The sequence below is a fragment of the Cetorhinus maximus genome, chromosome 11, assembly GCF_964194155.1.
Source record: "Cetorhinus maximus chromosome 11, sCetMax3.hap1.1, whole genome shotgun sequence".
Taxonomy (NCBI): Eukaryota; Metazoa; Chordata; class Chondrichthyes; order Lamniformes; family Cetorhinidae; genus Cetorhinus; species Cetorhinus maximus.
In genome coordinates this window covers 45630449-45654226 of record NC_135889.1, presented here as the reverse complement: position 1 = coordinate 45654226, position 23778 = coordinate 45630449, and the positions used below count along the sequence as shown (strand labels likewise).

The 23778-nt window shown below is 42.9% G+C and overlaps 1 protein-coding gene across 2 annotated transcripts in view; it reads right to left on the bottom strand.

The window, feature by feature from the left end:
• slc40a1 (solute carrier family 40 member 1) overlaps positions 1–23778 on the bottom strand; it is a 40634-nt gene that overhangs the window by 7834 nt on the left and 9022 nt on the right. For both annotated transcript variants that reach the window (XM_078551898.1, XM_078551899.1), the window contains exons 3-5: positions 11858–11973; positions 8772–8898; positions 623–868 (exon numbers count right to left, since the gene is read on the bottom strand). In XM_078551898.1, the coding sequence (XP_078408024.1) occupies positions 623–868; positions 8772–8898; positions 11858–11973 (489 nt within the window). The remainder of the gene's footprint in view (positions 1–622; positions 869–8771; positions 8899–11857; positions 11974–23778) is intronic.

Genomic DNA, 23778 nt, shown 5'->3' with positions numbered 1-23778 from the left:
TTCTATATTTATTTGGCTGATGTGATTAATAAAATGGTCAGACATGTAATTACAGTAACTCAAATCAAATGGAAAGACAAAAGAAGAATGGTATTGTGTTCCTAGGCATCTGCAATCCATGAAGTAAAAAATAAGTGTGATGATAAGTTGAATCTCCCTCAGATTTCCGTTTCTTTCCTTTGGAGAGGTGCCACAACATAATCAGATCCACCCCTTAAATCCCAGGGACAGCAGGCGGGCTGGGCACAGGATGGGAAGAAATTCCATCCTGGAAATTCACTGATGCACCAATAGACTGTTCATCATTTTATTGTTCCTAACCCTTCAGGGATCATGCTGATAATATTGGATATTTATTTTATAAACCAGAGTTTAAATCTCCTTTTAAATACAGTTCATGATATGGAATGTAATTGACTTAAACATGTTAGATTGGAATAAGAGTTTTTGTTATATCTAGCTACAGAAGAAAGACTAGTACTCAACAACAAATTACAGCCTCCACAAACATGTTAGGGAAATAGAATAACTCACATTAATGAGTATCCTCTATGCAGCTATAACAGAACTGTCTGCTGTCTATCGACTTACTGGTCATTCGACATTGAGATGTATTGTGTACCTTTTTGTTTGTTCAGTGGTTTCATTTCCTGTTCAGCCACCTTCTGTCCTGCTTTGATGGCCAGTGCAGGTGTTCTTTGGTAAATTTTCCTTAACAGATAATATTCAAGGCACATGGAACAGAGATTCCAACCAGAGATAAAACCGCAGCCAATTACAGGGGTGCCAAAGGTCATTATTTGTCCAACTGCCATTGGAGCCAAAATATTTGACACCTGGTCAATTCTGCGAACTGTAGCGTTCATATCTACAGGGGCAAAAAAAAGATTCAGGTGATTGTATTGTCTGGAATACAGTTTGTACATTTGACATCCTTTCATTAAGAACAAATGAATACTCTTAATAATTAGAATTGTAAACTCCATTTTTGTTTTTATTTCGCATGAAGTTATAAATGCATTCTTTAGTATTAACAATGTTCAGTAACTTAATTATTGTTTCTGTTAGGAAATAGAGATAGTTCAAGTAAGTTATATATGTATTTGGGTGTGTTAAGAATACGGTATAACTCTAATGTTTAATGTTTGATTTGTATTTCTATATTTATCGGTTAAGAAAAGGAGAAGTTGAGTTTTAGTTTCACTCCAGAGAGAGCAGATTTCCCAGAAGAACTGAAAGGTCCCAAAGACAAAGAGTGAGACATAAAGGAGGCATGCCAAGAAGACCTTCTAGTCAAAGGAAGAACAGGAGCCTGGAAAAAGGTCCTGTTCTGTGGAAGTGACAGTAAGGAGCAGAGAGGAAGGCTCCAAGCTTCAAGCCTAAAGGGAGAAAGCTGCAAGAAGCAGATTTAAAGCGACATAGGTGTGTGAGAAGCAAGAAGGTCCAAGGGGGCAGCTGATAGTCTGTAACTCTTTACCATGGGCATGTGAAGCAGTGATGTACCGTTGACAGCTGAGTCAGTGAGAGTGTGTGTGGAAGAAAGCTTGAATACACGTGGTGATCCAGGGGAGAGGAACATCGGAAGGAGAGTTCAAAAAACTCTGGAGGTGGACCCTTGCGGAAGGCATCTGAGAGAAAGCATCATTTGGGAGAAGATTCTAAAGTGAGTTCTTTGGTAGTGGAAATTAGAAACCTTTGTGTGAAAGACGGAGTCCAGTAAAACTGGTTGGCTCATGCAGTGACAAGCGTCTGGGGGGAGTTGATGAGAGATCCGTGGCATCTGTTTGGAGTGGCATCTTTCACATGGTTTCAGGCTATGGTGTGTCCGACCACAGGTTTCCTATTGGTTTACATGGACTGCGTACTGACTATGAACATTAGACTATAAGATAGTTTTTGTAACTTGTTTTATCCTTACAACTCTGTATATATCTCTAAATATATATTTGTGGGCGAAGGAGTTTTGTAATATAGTTCAACTTTTCTTGTTTAATAAGTGTTTTATTCTTTTCTTAAAAGTTTATCAGCTGACTCCTGTTCAGTAGCCATCCTCCACGTATCTAAACAAAAAATAAAAGTTAGGATCTAGTTTCTCCCCTGAGATCTGGGGATCAGCTGGGATCATAACATTTATATGAATATTTTGACAAAAGTATGAAAAAGTGTTTTGTATTTCACAAGTGAAGGTCAATATGAAGGAGTTCTATTTAAAGTCAGTAAATGCAATTACTTTTTGTGACTTAAATATGAATCACCTTTTTATTATAACAACAGATAAGATGGTTGCTGCTGAGGAATAAATACCTAAAGTATTTAGGTCATTCCTAAAGTAATAAAGTTTATAACTATTGGAAAAGGCTTAATCATTGAAGGCCTTTATACAAATCAATAATTGCGTAGTCATTTTTAAGCAGTAAATAGCTCATTGATGCTGATTCTTACTAAAGTTCGATCTCATCTACAGTTCTTCTTGCTAATATATCAACACTTAAAAATTCCAGCAGTATGTTTACCCCAAAAGCCAGCCATATGCTAATCCTCTTTCTCTAATCATAGCCACGAAAAGCCATCCATAAATCTCAGTAGAACTCTTGTCCCTGAGTTAGAGGTTTGTGGGCTCAAATACCATTCCAGGATCTGTATACATTAGATCAATCATTCAGGCCATCATCGTTGGAGGTTTTGTTATTCACACCCATTCAGGTGAGCATAAAAGACCCTACAGCATTATTTAAAGAGTAAGAGGTATCTGTCAAGGATTTCTTCTTGAACCAAAATCATCAAAAAGCATAAATGACCTGGTCATTCATCTCATTTACTGTTTGTGGGAATTTACCTGTGTGAAAATTGGCTGCTGGATTTAGCTGCACAACAACAGTGGCTGTACTTCAAAATAATTCATTGATGCAAAGCTCTTAAGGATGTCCTGACAATATTTTAAGGTCCTATATAAATGCAGGTTCTTGAAAAAAAAACAAGGAGTTGGAGCTAGCTGGATTGTTCCTGTTATAATAGAATACTCTTTTGGGTCAGAGTTATTGAAAGGTCACAAGCTGCCACAGGAGGCATCAATGGTGATACTGGGAGCTCAGGATCTGGGAGTCATTAACGGTGGTGTAGGGAAACAGATTTGACAGCATTGTTGGGCCAAAGGCTAAGGGAGGCTTGAATTGGCAGCGACAGGGTAGCAAGGGAAGTGAGGTGCTGTAAGGACAGGAACCAGAAGAGGATTGATAGAAAGCTGCAGGTCATAGAAATCATTGATGAGTTGAGAACAAGGCAAGGCTGCAGGCAGCACAGAATAGCCAGCACAAGATTTACGTGCATCCAACAAAATTAACTATGTAAATATACACAAAATTCCAGCCACAGCCTCAGCCAGTGAAGGAAGCTTATGCCCACCTTTACTTTGTTTAGAGGAGGTGGCTGTTGGAAGATTGTGTGATGCTTGCTCTGCTAAGACTGATGCATCAAAGGAATAAGCAAAGGAATAACCTCTCTGTGGGACACCACCTTGGTGTGGCAGAGAGGCATGTGTGCTCCCACAATCCCTTAAGCGATGCCGCCAAGAGCCCCTTGTTCCTGGTAGGGCCATCCGTGGTGGCAAGGTCAGGGGGAGGTGCCAGACAAATTACAGACCAAAAATGCCCTCAGCTGCAGAACAGGTGAATAAAGACAGTGCGTCTCGCCAGCTGTGAAGGCGGAAGAAAGTTGCAGCATGAAAGATAGTCCTGGTCATCATGATTCGACATGTCACTGAAATTTAACCACCAATTCATCAAGGTTGTATGGACAATGACAGCACACCAAGGCCCCCATGTTAAACAAAGTCACACACAGGCCAGGCTTCCATAGGGGTCCATTTGCCAAGCCCTGTGTCAATAGGGAATTGGTAACTGGGACAGGGCAGTGAACCTGGGAGTCCCTAGTCAAGAATCTGCACACGGGCAACAAATGCCTGAAGGTTGTTGGACACCTGTGTTGGGACAGAGGTGTCTTTGGGCAACAACATCTCGACTGAACAGTCCTCTTCAGAATATCCTCTGCTCACTCCAAATGGGAAGGAGGCTAGAAAAGGTGTCCTAAAAATAGACTGTCCCACTTGCCCTAGCTGGGGAACCACATCCTTCGGAATCACCATATTTGTGGTCAAAGAAAGAAAACTTTAAATAAGCACGTACAGCTCACTATAAACTGCAATATCTTGTGTCAAACATTATGCAACTATTTTTGAACTTCGTCAGATTGCAACTTCCACAGGCCATTTTTTCTTGTGATGTCCTCGGCATTTGCTTAGTTTGATTATGCTTTAATCTAATTGTGAATTTGATAACTGCTCCCTCGAGTACTCTCCAATCAACCTTAAGCATTGAGAAACAGCAAAGAAACTTTTCCTATAGCCCACTATGTACTTCTCTCAAGATTGGAACTGAGTCAACCCTTAGTACGCTCTGACACCTGAGCAAGGCAGCTCTATAAGGATCCAGGGAACTGCTAACAATTGACTAACTAGCCTGATTTAATAATGGGATTTAGAGGAACTCAACTGTCACTATGGGACTTCTGTCCTTCCCACCCAGTTCCAGGTACCTCTATGAGCCAATTAAACAACAGATAGGCCAGGATTTCCCCCCCGCTGGGGGGGAAGTTGAAGAGCGGGCGCGCACAGGTGCACTTCCGGTCGGCGCCCCCGATCGGGAGCTCCGCCCGACGTCACCGCGAATCATTTTACACGTCGGTGAGCAGGCCCCGCACCCCACTTGCCGACGGGCAAATCCTGGCCATGGGGTTGCTAAACAAGCAGCTGGAAACTTACCAGCTGACTAAAATGCTTTAACATGCTTTAAATGTGAATCATTCTCAACAACAAATTTGAAGAAGCCTCACAGAACTAGTTGTTTGGTGAACACTTTTAGTCCATTTGCCTATGACCCACTCTTTGACAGCAAACAATTCCAATGGGCAGAATTTTACAGCCCCATCGCGGCAGGGGTGGGACCTTAAAACGTGGTGAACCGTTCAAAGTCCATTGACTTCTGCAGGAATGTAAAATCCCTCTGGCATAAGAGTCCCCATGAGTTCACAATGAACTTCACTCCTTGTTAGTTAAATTCCAGTGCCTGTAGTGTAAAGTGTTCACTGGTGTGCACATATCACCACAAGATTTTCACTGGGCATATTCCAAATTTTTATCAGTCATATGAGGACAAACTACAAGTTGGACAGGAAGACGTAACATTGTTCTTACTATGAAGTCTTACCTACTTCTAAGAAATGTTACCAATGATTACTCAACTCCCAAAGGAGCAGAGGAATCAGAGGAAATCCATGAAAATGCATATTGTACATGGGCTGTTGGGTGAAGTGGAACTGACAGGCTGATTAATCTTTTCTCATTCCACATTTTTATATCCTTATTTGCAGAATTAAAAATGTCATGGAACTTGTTTTGGAAGTGTGTCTTAGTACCTTTCTTCACAAAAGAATGAAGATCAGAAAGAGGTTGTAAAAAGCATGAAATAAGTTCTCTTTACCTTTTAGTTTCAGTTCTTTTTACCCACGCAAGATGTTACTGTGCAGATGAAATTCAATTTCAGAAAATCAGGCTGGGTGTACTTTGTGCCTCCACCCAAGTTGAATTTTATTCTCTGTGAGTCTGAAAATTAATTATGACTAAAAATCTGAACCATTTTCTGCTACCTAATGCCTCTTTAAAAACTGCCTCACCCTCTCCTGCTTAGATGTTTTAACTGTGAGTTTATTGTTCTTTCAATAATAATTCATATCAACCCTCATCTTTCTCAACAACACTTCCAACATTATTCTTCTATATGCAAAATCAAGTTTTTCTAATGCACAAAAAGATAAAATGGCAATATTGAGCAACTCAGAATTCATGACCTAATCCAAAAAACAAAGACTGTAAGGAAAAGCATTATACATTTGAATAGAATCCTAACAGTCCAGTTAAAACATATTGTGACCTTGGCATATTCACTGAACTCATATCAAACAATAACAGAATTACCTGGAAAAACTCAGCAGGTCTGGCAGCATCGGTGGAGAAGAAATCAGTTAACGTTTCGAGCCTTCATGGCCCTTCGGCAGAACTGAAGCATACAATGTCTATCTTAGAACTGTAGTAAGCTGATCTGACGCTATTTCTGCCATACAGTCCTACACTTAAAAGGATCGTACAAGAGCATTTAAACTTACCTCATTTAAATAAATTAATATGGGATGTTTCATGAAGTTGGATATGTTGTAACTTTCAAATAATTTCCATTTTACAACTGATTTGTCAATTGTTTTTCCTTTTCCAACCTTCCTCTTTTCTGCAGTGCAGTTACATGGGACAAGGAGAAATGCCTCACAACCAAAATCCTGTCCTCACCTGACATCTGCATGAGTGTGCTTTCCAGCAGGTTTCACAGCAGTATGCCCAAAAGCAGGAGTCATGCCTGATTTTGTGCTCTTTAGCTCTGGAGCACTGAGGTCAATAGCTGCCATTTCTGCTATTAGATTACTCAGTTCCAGGAATCAAACCTGGCCTATATGGCTACACTATATTCTGACTTTCCCAACTAAGTTGTTGTGCAGTGATGAAATTTGAAGTTTAAAAGGGGCTGCCTGCTCTCTAATTACCAGCTCACCTGCCAGCTGCTTCACACATTGGCCTGAATTTTCAGGCAGAAGGAAAGGCTCGAACCCAGACCCAAACCCGGGTTCCACCATTTTTGCAGGGGGCGGGGGAATGGGAGCAGGTTCTAAATTGCATAACCATGTTTCCTGGAGGCACTTGACTATATAAATCAGCAGCTGCCTCCACTCATGTGTTATTTTGGTGTGGTAGATGCCCGAAACCCTAAGTGTGAAGATTAGACATGGTAGGAGCAGGTCAGGACCTTGTTAATTTGTTTGAATAGCCAGGGTACCCTTTTGGATAGATAAGATACCCCTTTGGATATGGTCTCAGAACACCTTTGGGAGAGGGCAGGTGCCATTTGATGGAGGTAAGGCACTCTTTGGGAGAGGTCATGTACCCTTTGGGATTGTTAAAAGTAGGCATCAATGTACATAAAAAGCTCATAAATGCATCAGAACTGTCAAAGCTGTCAGAGAACTGTCAAGCCATCAAATAAGTGTCATAATTCATTTTAATTGTCAAAACTCATTGGAACTGTTAAAACTGTCAAGGGATTTTATTCTGCTGGACTTTAATTTAAAAAAAATGTCTGGTGTTTAAAAGAAAATCAATGCTTCCTATTTCACTCTGTTTGTTAACATAGGCCTGAAGGTTATCATTCCAAGATTTGTGCTGCACGGCTAATTTACAACCAAACATCATCACAGTGGAGTCCTTAAGATTGCAGTTTTATTGACAGCGCAAAGTGTTTATAGGATAGAATAGATTAAGTGAAATGTTTGTTTTCATAAGAGATTAGTTGAAGGAATTTTAATGTATTGAAAATTTTATTTAATCAATGACAGTTTTTTTAAATAGTAACGTCAGCAAAAGATGCATAACTTTATTTTATGCCAGCATGGCTCCTGTGTTTTGCCCATGGTGGATGCTAGATGAGTTGGCACAGAAGGGGTAAGGGCAAAGGGTAGTGGGTGGGGGCATGGGTTGGCATAGGCAAGACTAGGGCCGTGACCTGGCATGTAATTGATTTATTCTTTACAAAGGTGCCAGATAAAACATAGAACAGCCGTAAACAGGACATAATATCAATTGTGCTGCATGTAAGGTTATGGTAACATAAGGTTATGGTAACATAAGGGCTGTGGAGGATAGGTAGAGGGGCATAGGGTGGAAAAGGGAATATTAGCGGCTATGGGGGAGGGTATAAGGTCATAGGTTTGCATGGGGGGTGGGTAGAAGGGATGGCATGTGTTGGCATGGATGGCGAATGGGGAATGTGTGGCAGTGTGCGCAAGGTGAGGAGTGAGGCCTGGGGGGGGCGGGGGGGTGTTTTTTGTTTTATTGCTTTTTTCAATCTTTCACACAGTACAGGTGCACAGAAGCAGTCCTTCCGCCCAACCCGCCTTCACACCCAGCAGCTTCTGTATGGGTTCCAGGGGTGACAGGCCTGACTTGTAATCCGGCCTGACCCCAACTGAAAATCCCAATTTCTGGGCCTCTTTTACCTGGGTCGGGCTTGCAGAGCTGGGAAATGTCTCGACTCTGCTCACCCAACCTGGGAGCAAAAATCTGGGCCATTGTGTGTCTGGTACAAGCTGATATACCAAGCTGCCACTTTTAACAATTCTCTAAACAAATTCATCAATGATTATCCTTAAGTAAATCTATTGGGAAAGACTAGGGCCTTGACCTGGCATGTAATTGATTTATTCTTTACAAAGGTGCCAGATAAAACATAGAACAGCCGTAAACAGGACATAATATCAACTGTGCTGCATGTAATGTTATGGTAACATTAGCACAGGTTATTTGTTAACAGACGATCAGATCTGTAAGAATTGCTAATATATATTGTCAGGAATATAATAATTACCCGACACGTGCATTCACTTACGAGATTAAGTTGACCTTGATTTGTCTTTTGGCTTGTATGGGGTAGGGCATCACAATCTGTCTTTTTGTTGCAATGTGAGCAGTTTTCACACCCAACCAGGGTATCTCAATTCTAAACAAAGAATGAACGAACCTGCAGATTCATCAGCAATGACCAAATGTTTCTGTGCAGTTCCAGGATGCATGCTCTTCATATAGCATTGGGATTAAAGAGTGCAGCATTGACTCTTACCTGCCAATCTGCTTCTGTCTTCACCTGCAACAACAACAACCCAGTCTCTCTGAATTGTGATTCCCATAGCTATACTTGCTAGATTTGCAATGTTGGCAATGGTAATGACCAATATGTAGCAGACCGTCTATAAAATGAAAATTAAAATGAAAATAACATTAGAAAAACAGTTGATTAATAGACCCAGATTTATGTTTTAAAAAGAATAACATCAATATTACACTCTGGTTTTCTTCACGGGATATTATGTTGGTTTAAATTAATGATATCTTTGCTAATGTGAGAAAAATTGACTCCTATCAAGAACTTTGTGTAAACAGGTCAGATACCTGATGCATCTACTTTTGATGTCTCTCTTGGAGTTAACAGGAATTGGTACCTGTTCTCTGAACATTGCCCCCAAACTTAGAAGGCTGGGCACCATCCTAGGGGGAGGGAGCATGATTTAGCTAACAGAACAGAGTGGTCTGACCTACTAACATCAGCAGTCTATACAATAACAGAGACAAGTAGACTTTTGGATCAATAATATGGAAGACGGTTAAAAATATAACTTTCATCTGAAACTCATCAAATATTCTTAGTGATAGAGGCACATTAGAATTCCTCCTACTGTCTTTCCGAATGCAACTTTGACTGTAATTTGAAAATGTGAAAGAAGTCTCTGACAGCTATGTATGCCCTTCGATTTAATACAAGCAGAGTAAGCAAGAATGACTTTTTTTGTTAGTGTAACCTCTCTCATGACCTCCACAGACAGCATTTTGTAATGACTGGGGAAACTGCTAGTTTGCTAAAACACTGGACAATGGACAACACACAGTTGTAAATGGTAGCGTGGAATTGTATTTACTATGTTGTGAAGCAGTACAATAGTCTAAAGGAAGTTGATTCAAAACAATAAAACAAATGTACTGGAAAACGTTAGAAACAATTTACATTATCACACTCTCACAGCTCTTGATGTCACTAGGGCAAGGATTGGAGCCCAGATTTTAGCCTGGGGTGGGAGTGCAGGGGCCACCCAGGTTACCTTAACTCCTGGATATCATTTAAATTGATCTATTCTGAACTCTACCAAAGCTGTTGTAGATGGTGTGGAGGCCAGCAAGCAAGAACTGAAATTATTGTAGGGTCTCAATGGGGCTTCAAGAAAATGAGCACTGACGAGGTAAGTTGGATGGTAAGTGGGTGAGATGAAGTGGATCTGAGATGATCACGGTTGGTGGAAGTTGGAAGGGGTGGGGGGATGGTGGTGAGGCTGGGATGCAGGGGTGGGGGGAACTTGGAACCAAAAATGCTCGGGGGAGCTGGAGTGCTCCTCATAAACCAGGAGGAAAGAGAAGGACGTTCTGAAGTGACTGACAGGGAGATGGATGAAGGATTGATTCTTCTGTCACTTCGATGGTTGAGGGTTTAACAAGGAAACCAGATGTTCATCAACTGGTTGGTGTCGCCTCATATGTGGTGTTAAACCAAATTTTGATTTGCAGATCCGACTACAAATATTATATATGAAGATATTGTTGGAGGGGTTGGTGAAGGTACTGGCTTTGCGGTGTGCTCACTTGTCCTGTGGGGACCTGACTCTATTCTCCTCAAATGTTGAGACTGCCAGATGACAGAGGCTTCTCCATTGGGAGAAGAGTTGTTTTTTTCCCACTATATTGAGGTCCAATTTAGAGGCTCTGAGATTGGTTTTCAAAATGAGGGACATCTTATGGCACGGGTTCTCACACTCAGCTGGCTGTAGAATAGCATCTTTGGTGTGCGGGACTCTTCCATGCAAACAACATGGTCAACCCAACAAAGCTGAGTGCTGATGACCATACTCTCCATACCAGTTATGTGGCATCCTGCAAGGACTTTGATGTTAGAGATTTTGCCCTGCCATTTGACATTGCAAAAAGATCTAAAGCAGTGAAGATGGAATGGATTGTGTTGCTTCATGCTCTCTCCAAAACCTGTGGGTGAACCTGCTGAATGCTGGACTTGCTTTTGGCAGGCAATGGGCGATTTCAGCATCCAACATGGTGTTGTTGGAAAAGGAACTTTCAAGATAGTAGAACTTCTGAATTGAGTTGACAGGTATATTCTTGATTGTGACTGCAGCTGTTCAAGAAGGCAGCTTATCGCCTCCTACTCAAGGGCAATTAGGGATGGGCAATAAATGCTGACCTTGACAGCGATGCCCACATTCCAAGAATGAATTTTTAAAAAAAGATACACTCACAGTGCTCTATGGGAGGGAGTCCCATGATTTTGACCCAAGGACAGTGAAGGAACGGTGATAAAGTCCCAAGTCAGGATTGTGTGTGACTTGAAAGGGAACTTGCTTGTGCTGGTGTTCCCATGCCCCTATTGCCCCTTTCCTTCTAATTGAGGTTGCGGGATTGGGAGGTGCTGTTAGGAGGAGGCTTGCCAAGTTGCTGTAGTGTATCTTGCATATGGTACATGCTGCTGCCACTGTGTGCTGGTGGTGACGGGTATGACTGTTGGCAAATGGCAGATAGGATGCCAATCAAGCGGCCTGTTTTGCCTTGGATGTGTTGAACTTCTTGAGTATTATTGGAGGTGCATTCATCCAGGCAAATGAAGTGTATTCCATCACACTCCTGTCTTGTGCCTTGCAGATGGTGGACAGACTTTGGGGAGTCAGGAGGTGAGTTACTTGCCACAGAATTCACACTTTCTGATCCACTTGTGGGCACAGTATTTACATGGCTAGTCAATGGTAACTCCCAGGATGTTGATAATGTGGGAATCAGTGATGGAATGCCACTGAATGTCACGGGAAATGGTTAGATTCTCTCATGTTGGAGATGATCATAACCCACTAATTGTATGACTTGAATGTTACTTTCCACTTATCAGCCCAATTAAATATTGTCCAGGTCTTGCAGCATGCAGGCATGGACTGCTTCAGTATCTGAATGGTACTAAACACTGTGCAATCATCTCCACTTCTGACTTTATAATGGAGGAAGGAACAACATTGACATACATGTGTCTATATTTCAGTAAAGGATTGGCATGGTTGAAAACATCAGAACAGAAGCAGTGAACAACTAATAATAAAGACTTACAAGTAACCATCCATGGAACATGGTGCTAAGAGGAGATTTAAACAGGAAAACCACCATCAGGATGACACCACAAATGATGACTGAGACATTCTGAACAATCAAGGATGTTTGGGCAACTATCACAGGATGGAAAAAGGATTAAATCAGTTATATTCAAATTCATTACAATTATTCACAACGTAAGTTTTGAAAATAAAAACCTACGAATGTCGGTGTTTTCCACAATTTAGTTATTTATACCATGTCTAATGCTTCACAAATTTTATACACAAATCAACAAGTGTAAATAAAATATCTTGTAAGTCTTCAGAAAAATGGAAAAAGAAGACTATTTGGGAATGAAAGATCTCTGTCAGTAATTATTCCAGAGTACAGAGTGGGATTTTATAGAGATGGAATTTCACACCCTTTAGGACTACTTGCATTGAAGAACTAATTTTATGAAATCATGCTACCAGTGGAGAACTTTACTGGAATATATCAAGGACTCGTGGATACACTTCCCCTCCAGCCCCACCTCCAGATATTCCATTAATCAAATGCCTGTAATTGCCTGGTGTGTGCTTTAAGTAGATGAGGGCCAGGATTTTACAGACCCTCCCGCTCGGCGGGGTATTACGGTCCCACCAAACTGAATGGAGATTTAAATGTCTCACCGCATCTGCTGGGGGAGACACGCTGCAGCAGGGCCATAAAATCCTAAACAAAAACAGAATTACCTAGAAAAACTCAGCAGGTCTGGTAGCATCGGTGGAGAAGAAAAGAGTTGACGTTTCGAGTCCAATATGACCCTTCAACAGAACTGAAGTATAGTTAGGAGAGGGGTGAAATATAAGCTGGTTTAAGGTGGGGGGTGGGGGGAGAGAAGTTGAGGGTGGGGTGGTTGTGGGGACAAGCAAGCAGTGATAGGAGCAGATAATCAAAAGATGTCACAGACAAAAGGATCAAAGAAGTGTTGAAGGTGGTGATATTATCTAAGAAAAGTGCTAATTAAGAATGGATGGCAGGACACTCAAGGTACAGCTCTAGTGGGGATGGGGTGGAAAGACTGGCAAGGTATTAGTTGTAGATTTAAAAATAATGGAAATAGGTGGGAAAAGAAGAATCTATATAAATTATTGAAAAAAAAATGGGGGGGGAAGAAACGGGGTGGGGATGGGGGGAGGGGGAGTTTAAGATCTAAAGTTGTTGAATTCAATATGCAGCCCGGAAGGCTGTAAAGTGCCTAGTCGGAAGATGAGGTGCTGTTCCTCCAGTTTGCGTTGGGCTTCACTGGAACAATGCAGCAAGCCAAGGACAGACATGTGGGCAAGAGAGCAGGGTAGAATGTTAAAATGGCAAGCGACAGGGAGGTTTGGGTCTTTCTTGCGGACAGACCGCAGGTGTTCTGCAAAGCGGTCGCCCAGTTTGCGTTTGGTCTCTCCAATGTAGAGGAGACCGCATTGGGAGCAACGAATGCAGTAGACTAAGTTAGGGGAAATGCAAGTGAAATGCTGCTTCACTTGAAAGGAGTGTTTGGGCCCTTGGATGGTGAGGAGAGAGGAAGTGAAGGGGCAGGTGTTGCATCTTCTGCGTGGGCATGGGGAGGTGCCATAGGTGGGGGTTGAGGAGTAGGGGGTGATGGAGGAGTGGACCAGGGTGTCCCGGAGGGAACGATCGCTATGGAATGCCGCCGGGGGGGGGTGAAGGGAAGATGTGTTTGGTGGTGGCATCATGCTGGAGTTGGCGGAAATGGCGGAGGATGATCCTTTGAATGCGGAGGCTGGTGGGGTGATAAGTGAGGACAAGGGGGACCCTATCATGTTTCTGGGAGGGAGGAGAAGGCGTGAGGGCGGATGCGCGGGAGATGGGCCGGACACGGTTGAGGGCCTTGTCAATGACCGTGGGTGGAAAACCTCGGTTAAGGAAGAAGGAGGACATGTCAGAGGAGCTGTTTTTGAAGGTAGTGTCATCAGAACAGATGCGATGGAGGCGAAGGAACTGAGAGAATGGGATGGAGTCCTTACAGGAAGCGGGGTGTGAGGAGCTGTAGTCGAGGTAGCTGTGGGAGTCGGTAGGCTTGTAATGGATATTGGTGGACAGTCTATCATCAGAAATTGAGACAGAGAGGTCAAGGAAGGGAAGAGAAGTGTCAGAGATGGACCATGTGAAAATGATGGAGGGGTGGAGACTAGAAGCAAAATTAATAAATTTTTCCAGGTCCTGACGAGAGCATGAAGCAGCACCGAAGTAATCATCGATGTACCGGAGAAAGAGTTGTGGGAGGGGGCCGGAGTAGGACTGGAACAAGGAATGTTCCACATACCCCATAAAGAGACAGGCATAGCTGGGGCCCATGCGGGTACCCATAGCCACACCTTTTATTTGGAGGAAGTGAGAGGAATTAAAGGAGAAATTGTTCAGTGTGAGAACAAGTTCAGCCAGACGGAGGAGAGTAGTGGTGGATGGGGATTGTTCGGGCCTCTGTTCAAGGAAGAAGCTAAGGGCCCTCAGACCATCCTGGTGGGGGATGGAGGTGTAGAGGGATTGGACATCCATGGTGAAGAGGAAGCGGTTGGGGCCAGGGAACTGGAAATTATTGATGTGACGTAAGGTGTCAGAGGAATCACGGATGTAGGTGGGAAGGGACTGGACAAGGGGAGAGAGAAGGGAGTCAAGATAACGAGAAATGAGTTCCGTGGGGCAGGAACAGGCTGACACGATCGGTCTGCCAGGACAGTTCTGTTTGTGGATTTTGGATAGGAGGTAGAAGCGGGCCATCCGAGGTTGGGCGACTATCAGGTTGGAAGCTGTGGGAGGAAGATCTCCAGAGGAGACGAGGTCAGTGACAGTCCTGGAAACAATGGCTTGATGTTCAGTGGTGGGGTCATGGTCCAGGGAGAGGTAGGAGGAAGTGTCTGCGAGTTGACGCTCAGCCTCCGCGAGGTAGAGGTCAGAGCGCCAGACAACACCAGCACCACACTTGTCAGCGGGTTTGATGACAATGTTGGGGTTGGACCTGAGAGAACGGAGTGCAGTAAGTTCAGAGAGAGACAGATTAGAATGGGTGAGAGGAGCAGAGAAATTGAGACGGCTAATGTCACGCCGACAGTTCTCAATGAAAAGATAAAAATCCTAGCTGAGAATCTATTTCAGCAACTCAACTTACAAATGTAGTCCTAATTTATCTGTTCTTTGTTTGCAAGAAAAAAAATAGGCTTTGTTCAACACTGCTCAAGTAAGATCCCTCTTGCTTGGTTCTTGAGTAACTGAAAAGATTGCAACAGATCATCCGGCCTCTTTATTTATGCTTTCACAATAAATACACAGGCTGAGACTTTACCATTTTTGTGTTTCCCTTGTCTTTTCACTGTTTTATTTAGCAATTATATGTCCTTCTGTGTTGAGGGTGATTTCAAATTTTTCTGATAACGTAACTGTGGTGATATTTCTTACCATACACCACACCTGATTTTTGAAAACTAAGGTTTTCATGACACAATATAGCAGCAATTACAATGAAGGGTGGAACGTTCAACTTTGACTGGTTTTAGAATCAATGGTATTCTGTATTGAAGGGGTGCTCATTATATACTCCACCCAATTCCTTTCCATTGAATTCAATTGACTGTAATATATTGTAATAGCCAAGCATTTTGTTATACTGCCCTATCTGCTGTCCTCTCTAATGGGAAGGTGTAAATAAAGTTAGTTCAATAATGGTTGCCTGAAATTGAGCATGTGTTAGTCACTCAGAGCAATGCACAACAGAAAGATGGCAATGCAGATAGGATGGAACTTTCTTTTTACATTTCGTTAAGAAATTAAAGACTGAAGAACATTGTGACATTTTTTTGTAACTCCTAAAGTTGATTTTGAGGAAGTTTGAACAATTTGAAAGATTGTTGTGTGTGCACATCATAGTCTGGTAAATGATCAGTCAGCACTGTACATAATTGAAAAAAATAGTACTGAAGGCATATTCAGGGACAATGGGAAATTCAACTTTAACAAAGAAGTGATGATGGTATAGTGGTAATGTCCAGAAGCCCAGGTTAATACTTTGGGGGCACAGGTTCAAATGGCACCTGGTGGAATTTAAAGTTAATTGATAAAATATGGAATATAAATGGTGACCATGACAACTATCATGAATTGTTATAAAAAAAACCATCAGGTTCACTAATGTCCTTTAGGGAAGGAAATCTGCCATCCTTACCTGGTCTGGCCTACATGTGACTCCAGACCCACTGCAATGTGGTTGACTCTTAGGGCAACATTTTCCCCTCGTCGGGGGGAATGTGCAGGAGCGGGCGCGGGTGGGTGGGTTCCTGATCAGCACCCTCAGTCGAGGGCATGCCGCCATTTTACATGGGCGGGTCAATTAAGTCCCGCCCAGCGTGATGTCCGCTTGGAAGCGCTGTGCGTTCCCTGTGTGGACGGGGGGGGGGGATCCCTGAGCTGGGAGTGCGCTCTTTCGAGCATGCGCATGTGCGCAAAAGAGTGCACAGATCTCCCTGAGGCAAAGTGCCACCTCAGGGAGATCGGTGGAAGTTGTGAAAATTTTTGGAAGGGTACAAAAAAAATTCCTGACATGTCCCCTCACATGACACTGTTACATGAGCTGGGACATGTCAATTTCTTTTATTTCAACATTTTATAAACATTTTAAATCCCTCGTGAAACCTCATCCCACCCAGGGAAAAGGTTTCATGTTTTTTCTGAAGGCTGCCTGGGCTCTTCGCCTGCCCGCCAACCCTTAAGGTTGGACGGACAGGTCCATTAATTGGCTTAATTACTTTCTTAAAGGCCTTAAGTGGTCGTTGACAGTTCGGCAGGCATGCAGCCGAGTTGGCAGCTCGCCCGCCGAATTGAAAATCTAAATGACGCGGGTGACATCGGGTCACAGGCCCATGTCACCCCGTGTCATTTTACACGTCGGCGAGCGGGCCCCGCCCCCCCCCGCTCACCGACCAGAAGATGCAGCCCTTAGCTGCCCTCTGAAATGGCCTAGCATGCCACTCAGTTCAAGGGCAATTAGGGATGGACAACAAATACTGGCCTTGCCAGTGACTCACACATCCCATGAAAGAATGAAAGAGGACTGGTGTAACTATAAATGCAGGTTACACATTTGGCTGAAAACAAATGAAATAGGAGATGAGGAAAAAGAAAATGTTTTCCTCACCAGATGCTTTTGAGGTGATGTCCAACCAATGTTGTCCACAAGACCCCAGTACCATGGATTATTCTGAAATTAATGAGACTTTGGACTCATATCATGGCACAACTAAGATTGAGGTTACACTGAGTGTTGCATTCCATGAATGGACGCAGTTGCCAAGTAAGACTGTTGCAGGTTACATTGTCGAATTAAAGAATCTCTCTCATCGCTGTGGGTATGGTGAAAACTTAGAAATTAGCCTTAGAGACATGTTCATAGGAGGCATAAAGAATAATAGAATCCAGGCCAAGTTTTGAGCAAAACAATAAGCTGACATGGGGGGGAAGGCTTTTGACAAGGACTCAGCCATGGAAAGGCTGAAAGAATAGCTGCAGACCACAAGGGAGATCTTTTCCTGAACCAGCAGGCAGGGTCCTCGTTGATACTGCAGATGTGTTTGTTATCCCGGAAGGAGAGTACAAGAAATCCCTAAGTCACATTCCCTTACACAACTAGTTATGACTAGTTATTCCAATAACAGTATCCTTGTGTTAAATGAACTTAGTGTTAGGTTGAAATATGATGATGCATCCGATTACTTGCCATTGATAGTAGTAGAAGGGAACAAATTTCCCTGATGGGAAGGGATTGGGTTAAGAAGATATGGTTAAACTGGGCTGATTTATTTACAGTAAGATCGGTAAGAGTATGTCTGTAATTCAGGAACTGCTAAGAGAGCACACAGTGATCTTTGAAGAAGACGGTCCAAATGTAAAATTAAGCATCACATGGCTGAAGTTAAGATAAAGAACAATATATAGCTGACATTTTGCAAGGCGATGCCAGTACCTTACGCATAGTTAGAACCAGCAAGTAAAGAGTTGAATAGGTTGGAAAGAATGGGGCAGTTAAGAAGGTGAAGAGCAGTGAATGGCCACATCCATTGTGGTCGCTCAAAAAGCAGATGGATCCATCTGGATTTGTGCAAATTATATACAAACAGTAAATAATGTGATCAAGAATAATGCTTAACCACTGCCTACCAGTGAAGATTTGTTTTCTAATTTAGCCAATAGAAAGGTGTTCAGTTAGATAGATTTGTCAACTGATTATTTGCAATTAGAATTAACTGACAAGAGCAACAAACTGCTTACCATTCAGACACACTAAGGGTTGTACCAGTATGAAAGGTTACCATTTGGATGTCTACTGCTCCTGCAGTATTCCAGAGCTTCATGGATCAAGTACTAAGTAGGATGGAAGGGGCATGCTACTTCTTAGATGACATTCCAATTAGCAGTAAGACAGAGGAAGAGCATATTGTAACATTGAACGAAGTCTGAGATTGACTTGAAGCGTATGGCATCAAAGCTAAAAAGCACTGGTGTTGCTTCAAGATGTCAAGTGTAATACACCTGGGTCACCAAATAGATGGTGAAGGTATCCACCCAATGCAGGAGAAGGTTGAGAGGATTTTGAAAGCAAAGAGACCAGAGAACAAAGAAGAATTTGAAACATTCATAGGGAGCATTGTGTATTATTCTAAGTTCATCCCCAACTTAGCTAATACATTCACTCCACTGTAAATACTGCTCAAAGATGGAATAGATTGGAAGAAGTCCGTGGAGTGCCAGAAAACATTTGATGAAGTTAAGTACTGACTAGTGATGCTGTTTTGACCCACAATGATTCTAAGAAACAATTGGTTTAGTGTGCAATGCATCACCACCAGAGTTAGGTGTGGTGCGATTTCACATAATGGAAGATGGTGTGGAGAAGCGTATAGCATATGCGTCACATACTTTAACAACATCAGAGAAACATTATTCACAAGTTGAGAAAGAGGGATTAGCAATCATATATGGTGCTACTAGTTTCCACAAATACTTGTACAGCAGGAAGTTCACTTTGTTAACTGACTATCAAGCCCTTATGATTATATTTAGTTCAAGAAAGGGAGTACCATCCCTAGCAGCAGCACGAGTTCAGAAATGGACATTGATTTTGATGACCCATCAGTACAATATTAATGTCAAAAGTCAGCAGATCATGCAAATTTGTGGGCTCTTTCAAGATTTCCTGTAAAGACTGGTTCATTTTTAGTTACTCATTTACCTGTGAATTATTTTACCTACACAAATGCCAGTGTCTGCTAGAGAAATTGGTGTGGAAACTCACAAGTGCTCAATTATGTCATGAATGGCTGGGCTAAAGGTACGAAATTGGACGAGGATTTTGCATGTAGAAATAAAATGAGTGTAGGTTAAGGCTGTCTCCTAAGGGATTTAAGAGGAATTATTCCGCCAAGGTTTTGAGAGGGATTGTTAGAGGAATTTCATCATGAAAGCAGTAGCAAGAAGCAATTTTTAGCATACAAAGGCAGAGAGAGATATTGAAGAATTGGTGAAAAGAGTGAGAGCTTCTTTCATTCCATGGTCAAATACAATAAAACCATGGGAATGAGTACATGTTAATTTCTTTAATGTGGATGGGAAAGGGCACCTTGTTTAAGTTGCTATTTATAGCAAGTGTATAAATATTGAGTTTTTTTGTATTTGTTCATAGGATGTAGGCGTCACTGGCTGGGCCAGCATTTACTGCCCATCCCTAATTGCCCTTGAGATGGTGGTGAGCTGCCTTCTTGAACTGTTGTAGTTCACATGTTGTCGGAACATCCACAGTGCTGTTAGCAAGGGAGTTCCAGGATTTTGACCTGGCTATAGTAAAGGAATGGCAATATAGTTACAAGTCAGGATGGTGTGTAGCTTGAAGGGGAACTTGCAGTTCCCATGCATCTGCTGCCCTTGCCCTTCGAGATGGTAGAGGTCGCGGGTTTGAAGCCTATGCACAATATGCAGAAGTGCAGAAATTATTGGGGTTTTAAGCAGTTGGTTTGCAATTTATGGGTTGCCAGAGGTGCTGGTGTCAGATAATGATCCACAGTTTACAGCAGAAGAGCTTGAAATATTTCTGAGTAAGAATGGAGTCAAACATACGCTAATATCACCATATCATCCAACATCGAATGGTGCTGCAGAAAGATGCGTACAGACAATGAAGAGGTCTTTTCCACAGTATTTGCTAGGTGACAGGTGAGGCAGTAATTTCCATGTTTCTCTTCAACACAGGCTAGGCAATTTTCTGTTCTCTTACAGAATAACCCCACAGTCTACATGTTACTCACCTTACAAGTTAATGTTTAAACATGCTTCTTGGAAAAGATTTAGTTTGCTTAAGAATAACATCAATAGTAAAGCAAGGTACAGTGAAGATGAGTCATGGTACATGAGGCACGAAACTTAGAGGGCAGAATTTTGCCCTCGGATGGCGTGTGGGCCCCACCAGCTTGGCGGCGGGCGGACAGCCGAACCCCGCCACCGAAACGGGGCCCACAGCCATTTTGAGTGGGCGGACCAATTAAGGCCCGCCCAGCGGCCTGCCCGACAGGAAGTGCTATGCACTTCCTGTTCTGGGGGGGAGGGAATCCCCAACTGTCAAAGTGCGCTCTTTTGCGCATGCGCGCGAAAGAGCGCACTGCTCCCTGAGGCAAAGTCCTGTCTCAGGGAGATTCGTGAGAGGTAAGTAAACTCTAAAAATAGAAAAATATTAAAATTATTAACATGTCCCCCTCATGTGACAATGTCACACGAGATGGGACATGTTAATAATAAACACTTAAAATTTATTACATTCTCAAAAAACAGATATGAAACTTCATCCCGCCAGCGGATGAAGTTTCATGAATAATCTGGAGCCCGCTGGGGCTCCTGGCCTGCCCGCCAGCCTTAAGCTTGGATGGGCAGGTCTTTAATTATCTTAACTAGCCTGTCAATGGCCTCAATTGGCCATTGACAGGTCGGCAGGCGGGTAGCTGATTTCGCTGTCCGCCCGCCTTCCTAAAAATTTTAAGGGACTGGGATGACATCGGGGATTCCTCCCGATGTCATCCCACGTCATTTTCCCCTCAGCAAACTGGCCCCACCCCCAAATCGCTGAGGGGAAAATCCTGACCAGAGAGTTCAGTGCTGAACAGAAGGTCATGGTGAAAAACCACCAAGGTGATAAGGGGAAGTATGTGATTGGAGTTGTTATAAAGAGACTAGGTGCATTCACATTTGTAGTGAAACTTGGAGTGCAACTGCGTCAGTGTCATGTAGACCATTTGCTTGAAAGAGGAAATCTGACAAAGGGAGATCATGATAAACCTCTTATAGTCCAAATTCCTCCTCCAGTCCGAAGTGAAAGTAAGAAGGAAAGTGAAAGTCACAAAGGAGCTGAAAGTTTGCCAGTGCCACAGAATCCACTGGTAGAGCAAAGTGAGCCAAGGTCTTTAATTAAGACAAATCATTCAATGACACAGTCCCAACCATTAAGTGGAGTTGATAATCAAAGTTAAAATTCAAGGTTGACATAGTCAGAAATGTTCAGAGAGCAGAATCAAGCTAATGGAAGTGGAAGAAGATATCCAGATAGAAAGAGCAAGAATAGATTTATTGAAAGGTTTTAGGAAGGAAGAAGAAGGAAATTGTTCTTTTTGTCATTTCTTGTCAAGTGATAATATTTTTGTTAAAGGCATATTGGTGTTAAGTAAAGATTTTAAGAACAAATAAGCAACCCAACCTGTTAATTTTTCAGGTTTTGTTGATGCTCCCTTAGCCAAATTGAATTCTGGGAAATGATGTACATATATCATTCTACATTTTAATGTCTAAGTTGTTTTTTTTTAAGTGGAGAGGGAGTATAATATATTGTGATTTCTGAGCATTTTGAAATACTGCCCTCTCTGTTGCCCTCTCTGTTGGGGCGGTACAAATAAGCTTGTTCAATAATCGTCAGCTGCATTTGAGCATGTCTTAGTCTTACTCACTGCAGACAAAAAGGATTTCTCATTGAAAACCCAGCAAGGTGTCATCTGCTTCCACCCACCACCCCCCCACCACCCCCCCGCCCCCCCGCGCCCCCCCCGCCCCCCAACTCCTGTGCCTTGATTTCTTTCTGTTCACTCTCCTAAAAAATGCCTTAGCCTCTCAATATGCCTATTCTCTGCAGAATGTAGTACACCACTAATATTCTGCCAGCTCTCTCTGGGTCACACTGTAGAGCACCCTTGCTGCAGCCAAGAAACTGGAACGAACATTTGAGCTCACAAAATGACTGTTTGCTGATATCTTAAGTCTTAAATGTGCTTTATTGTATCCTGTTTTCTAGGGCTTTGCACAGCCCAGGTTTTGAAAGGGTAATTAAATTTCTGAGGAGCCACCCAACTAACTTGTTCTCATTCTGAAATAGCTGGGAAACTTGTTAGCTTGTTATTTCCTTAAGACATGGACAATATGAACATTTCCTTGAAAAATCGTTCACACGTTTAATTATTTAATGGCCATCACAGACTATTTAGCCATTCATTAAGGGACATAATTCCCTGTTGATAAGGACCGTGGTCAACTTAATGGCCAAATGAGTGCAGCTGATACCTTCATGTCCCTTAGGAATGTCACACCTTTTGAAAGTTCCTGTCACCCTCTCCTCCCACTCTAATACATTAATTTTAATGTCAAAACAGGACATCTTTGCCCTGGCTAATATACTAATGTGCCACAAACTGAGTGTTCAGGCTAACATTATAACCATGGGCAGAATTTTGCCATCGGTGAGCAGAGGGCAGGGCCTGCTCGCCGACGCGTAAAATGACGTGGGATGATGTTGGGCGGAACCCCCAACATCATCCCGCCCCATTTAAATTTTCAGGAAGGTTGGGGCGCAGCAAAATCAGCTGTGCGCCCGCCGACCTGTCAATGGCCAATTGAGGCCATTGACAGGATCATTTAAACAATTAAAGGACCTGCCTGTCCAACCTTAAGGCTGGCGGGCAGGCCAGGAGCCCCGGGCGGCAAATAGAAAAAACATGAAACCTCATCCAGCGGCGTGATGAGGTTTCATGTAGGGTTTTGAAAAGTGTAATAAAGTTTTACTGTAATTTATGAACAGGTCCCATCTCATGTGACATTGTCACATGAGGGGGACATGTTAGGGAATTTTGTTTTCTATTTTTTATCTTTTTAAAAGTGTAAGCAATCTCCCTCAGGCAGCACTTAGCCTCAGGGAGATGTGCGCTCTTTCGTGCGCATGCGTGAAAGAGCGCACTCTCGCTTTTGGGGAATCCCCCCCTGCACCCCCCCCCCACCCCCCCCGCCCGCACAGGAAGCGCATAGCACTTCCCGCCGGACGTCAATTAAGGCCCACCCACATAAAATGGCAGCAGGAGCCGCTTCTCTGGTGGGGATCGATTCCCCGCCCACCGGAGATTGGGTCAGGCCCGCCCACCCAGCAGGCAGAAAATTCTGCCCCATGTCTTAAAGGAAGCTGTGGCAAAGATAGCTGAGTGCTATTGGCAATTTTGCCATCATCGTCAACGTCAGGTTAATGCTGTATGTTTGGTTCCAGGAAGTGAAGCAATTCCTTTTTCTTTAGTGAGGCATAATCTCCTTACACATTGATCTTTGGCCAACTCAAAGTAGCACTGTTACCAGTCAACATGGTACCTGAAGCAGTAGGGAATCCTGCTCTTTCTGCTATCACCTTTGAGCACCAATTCTACTATGCTATTCGAACTCCACCTTCAACATGTTCTACAAATGAGGACTTGCCTATAGCATACCCATTGTGCTGTCTGGGGCAAAACGGCTAAGCTGCTCTTTCAATGCGTCATCCTTTGTAACTGTGGTAACTGAGGGTATAGCCCCTCCTGCTGTCTATTAGGGGTCATGTGATGTTCTGT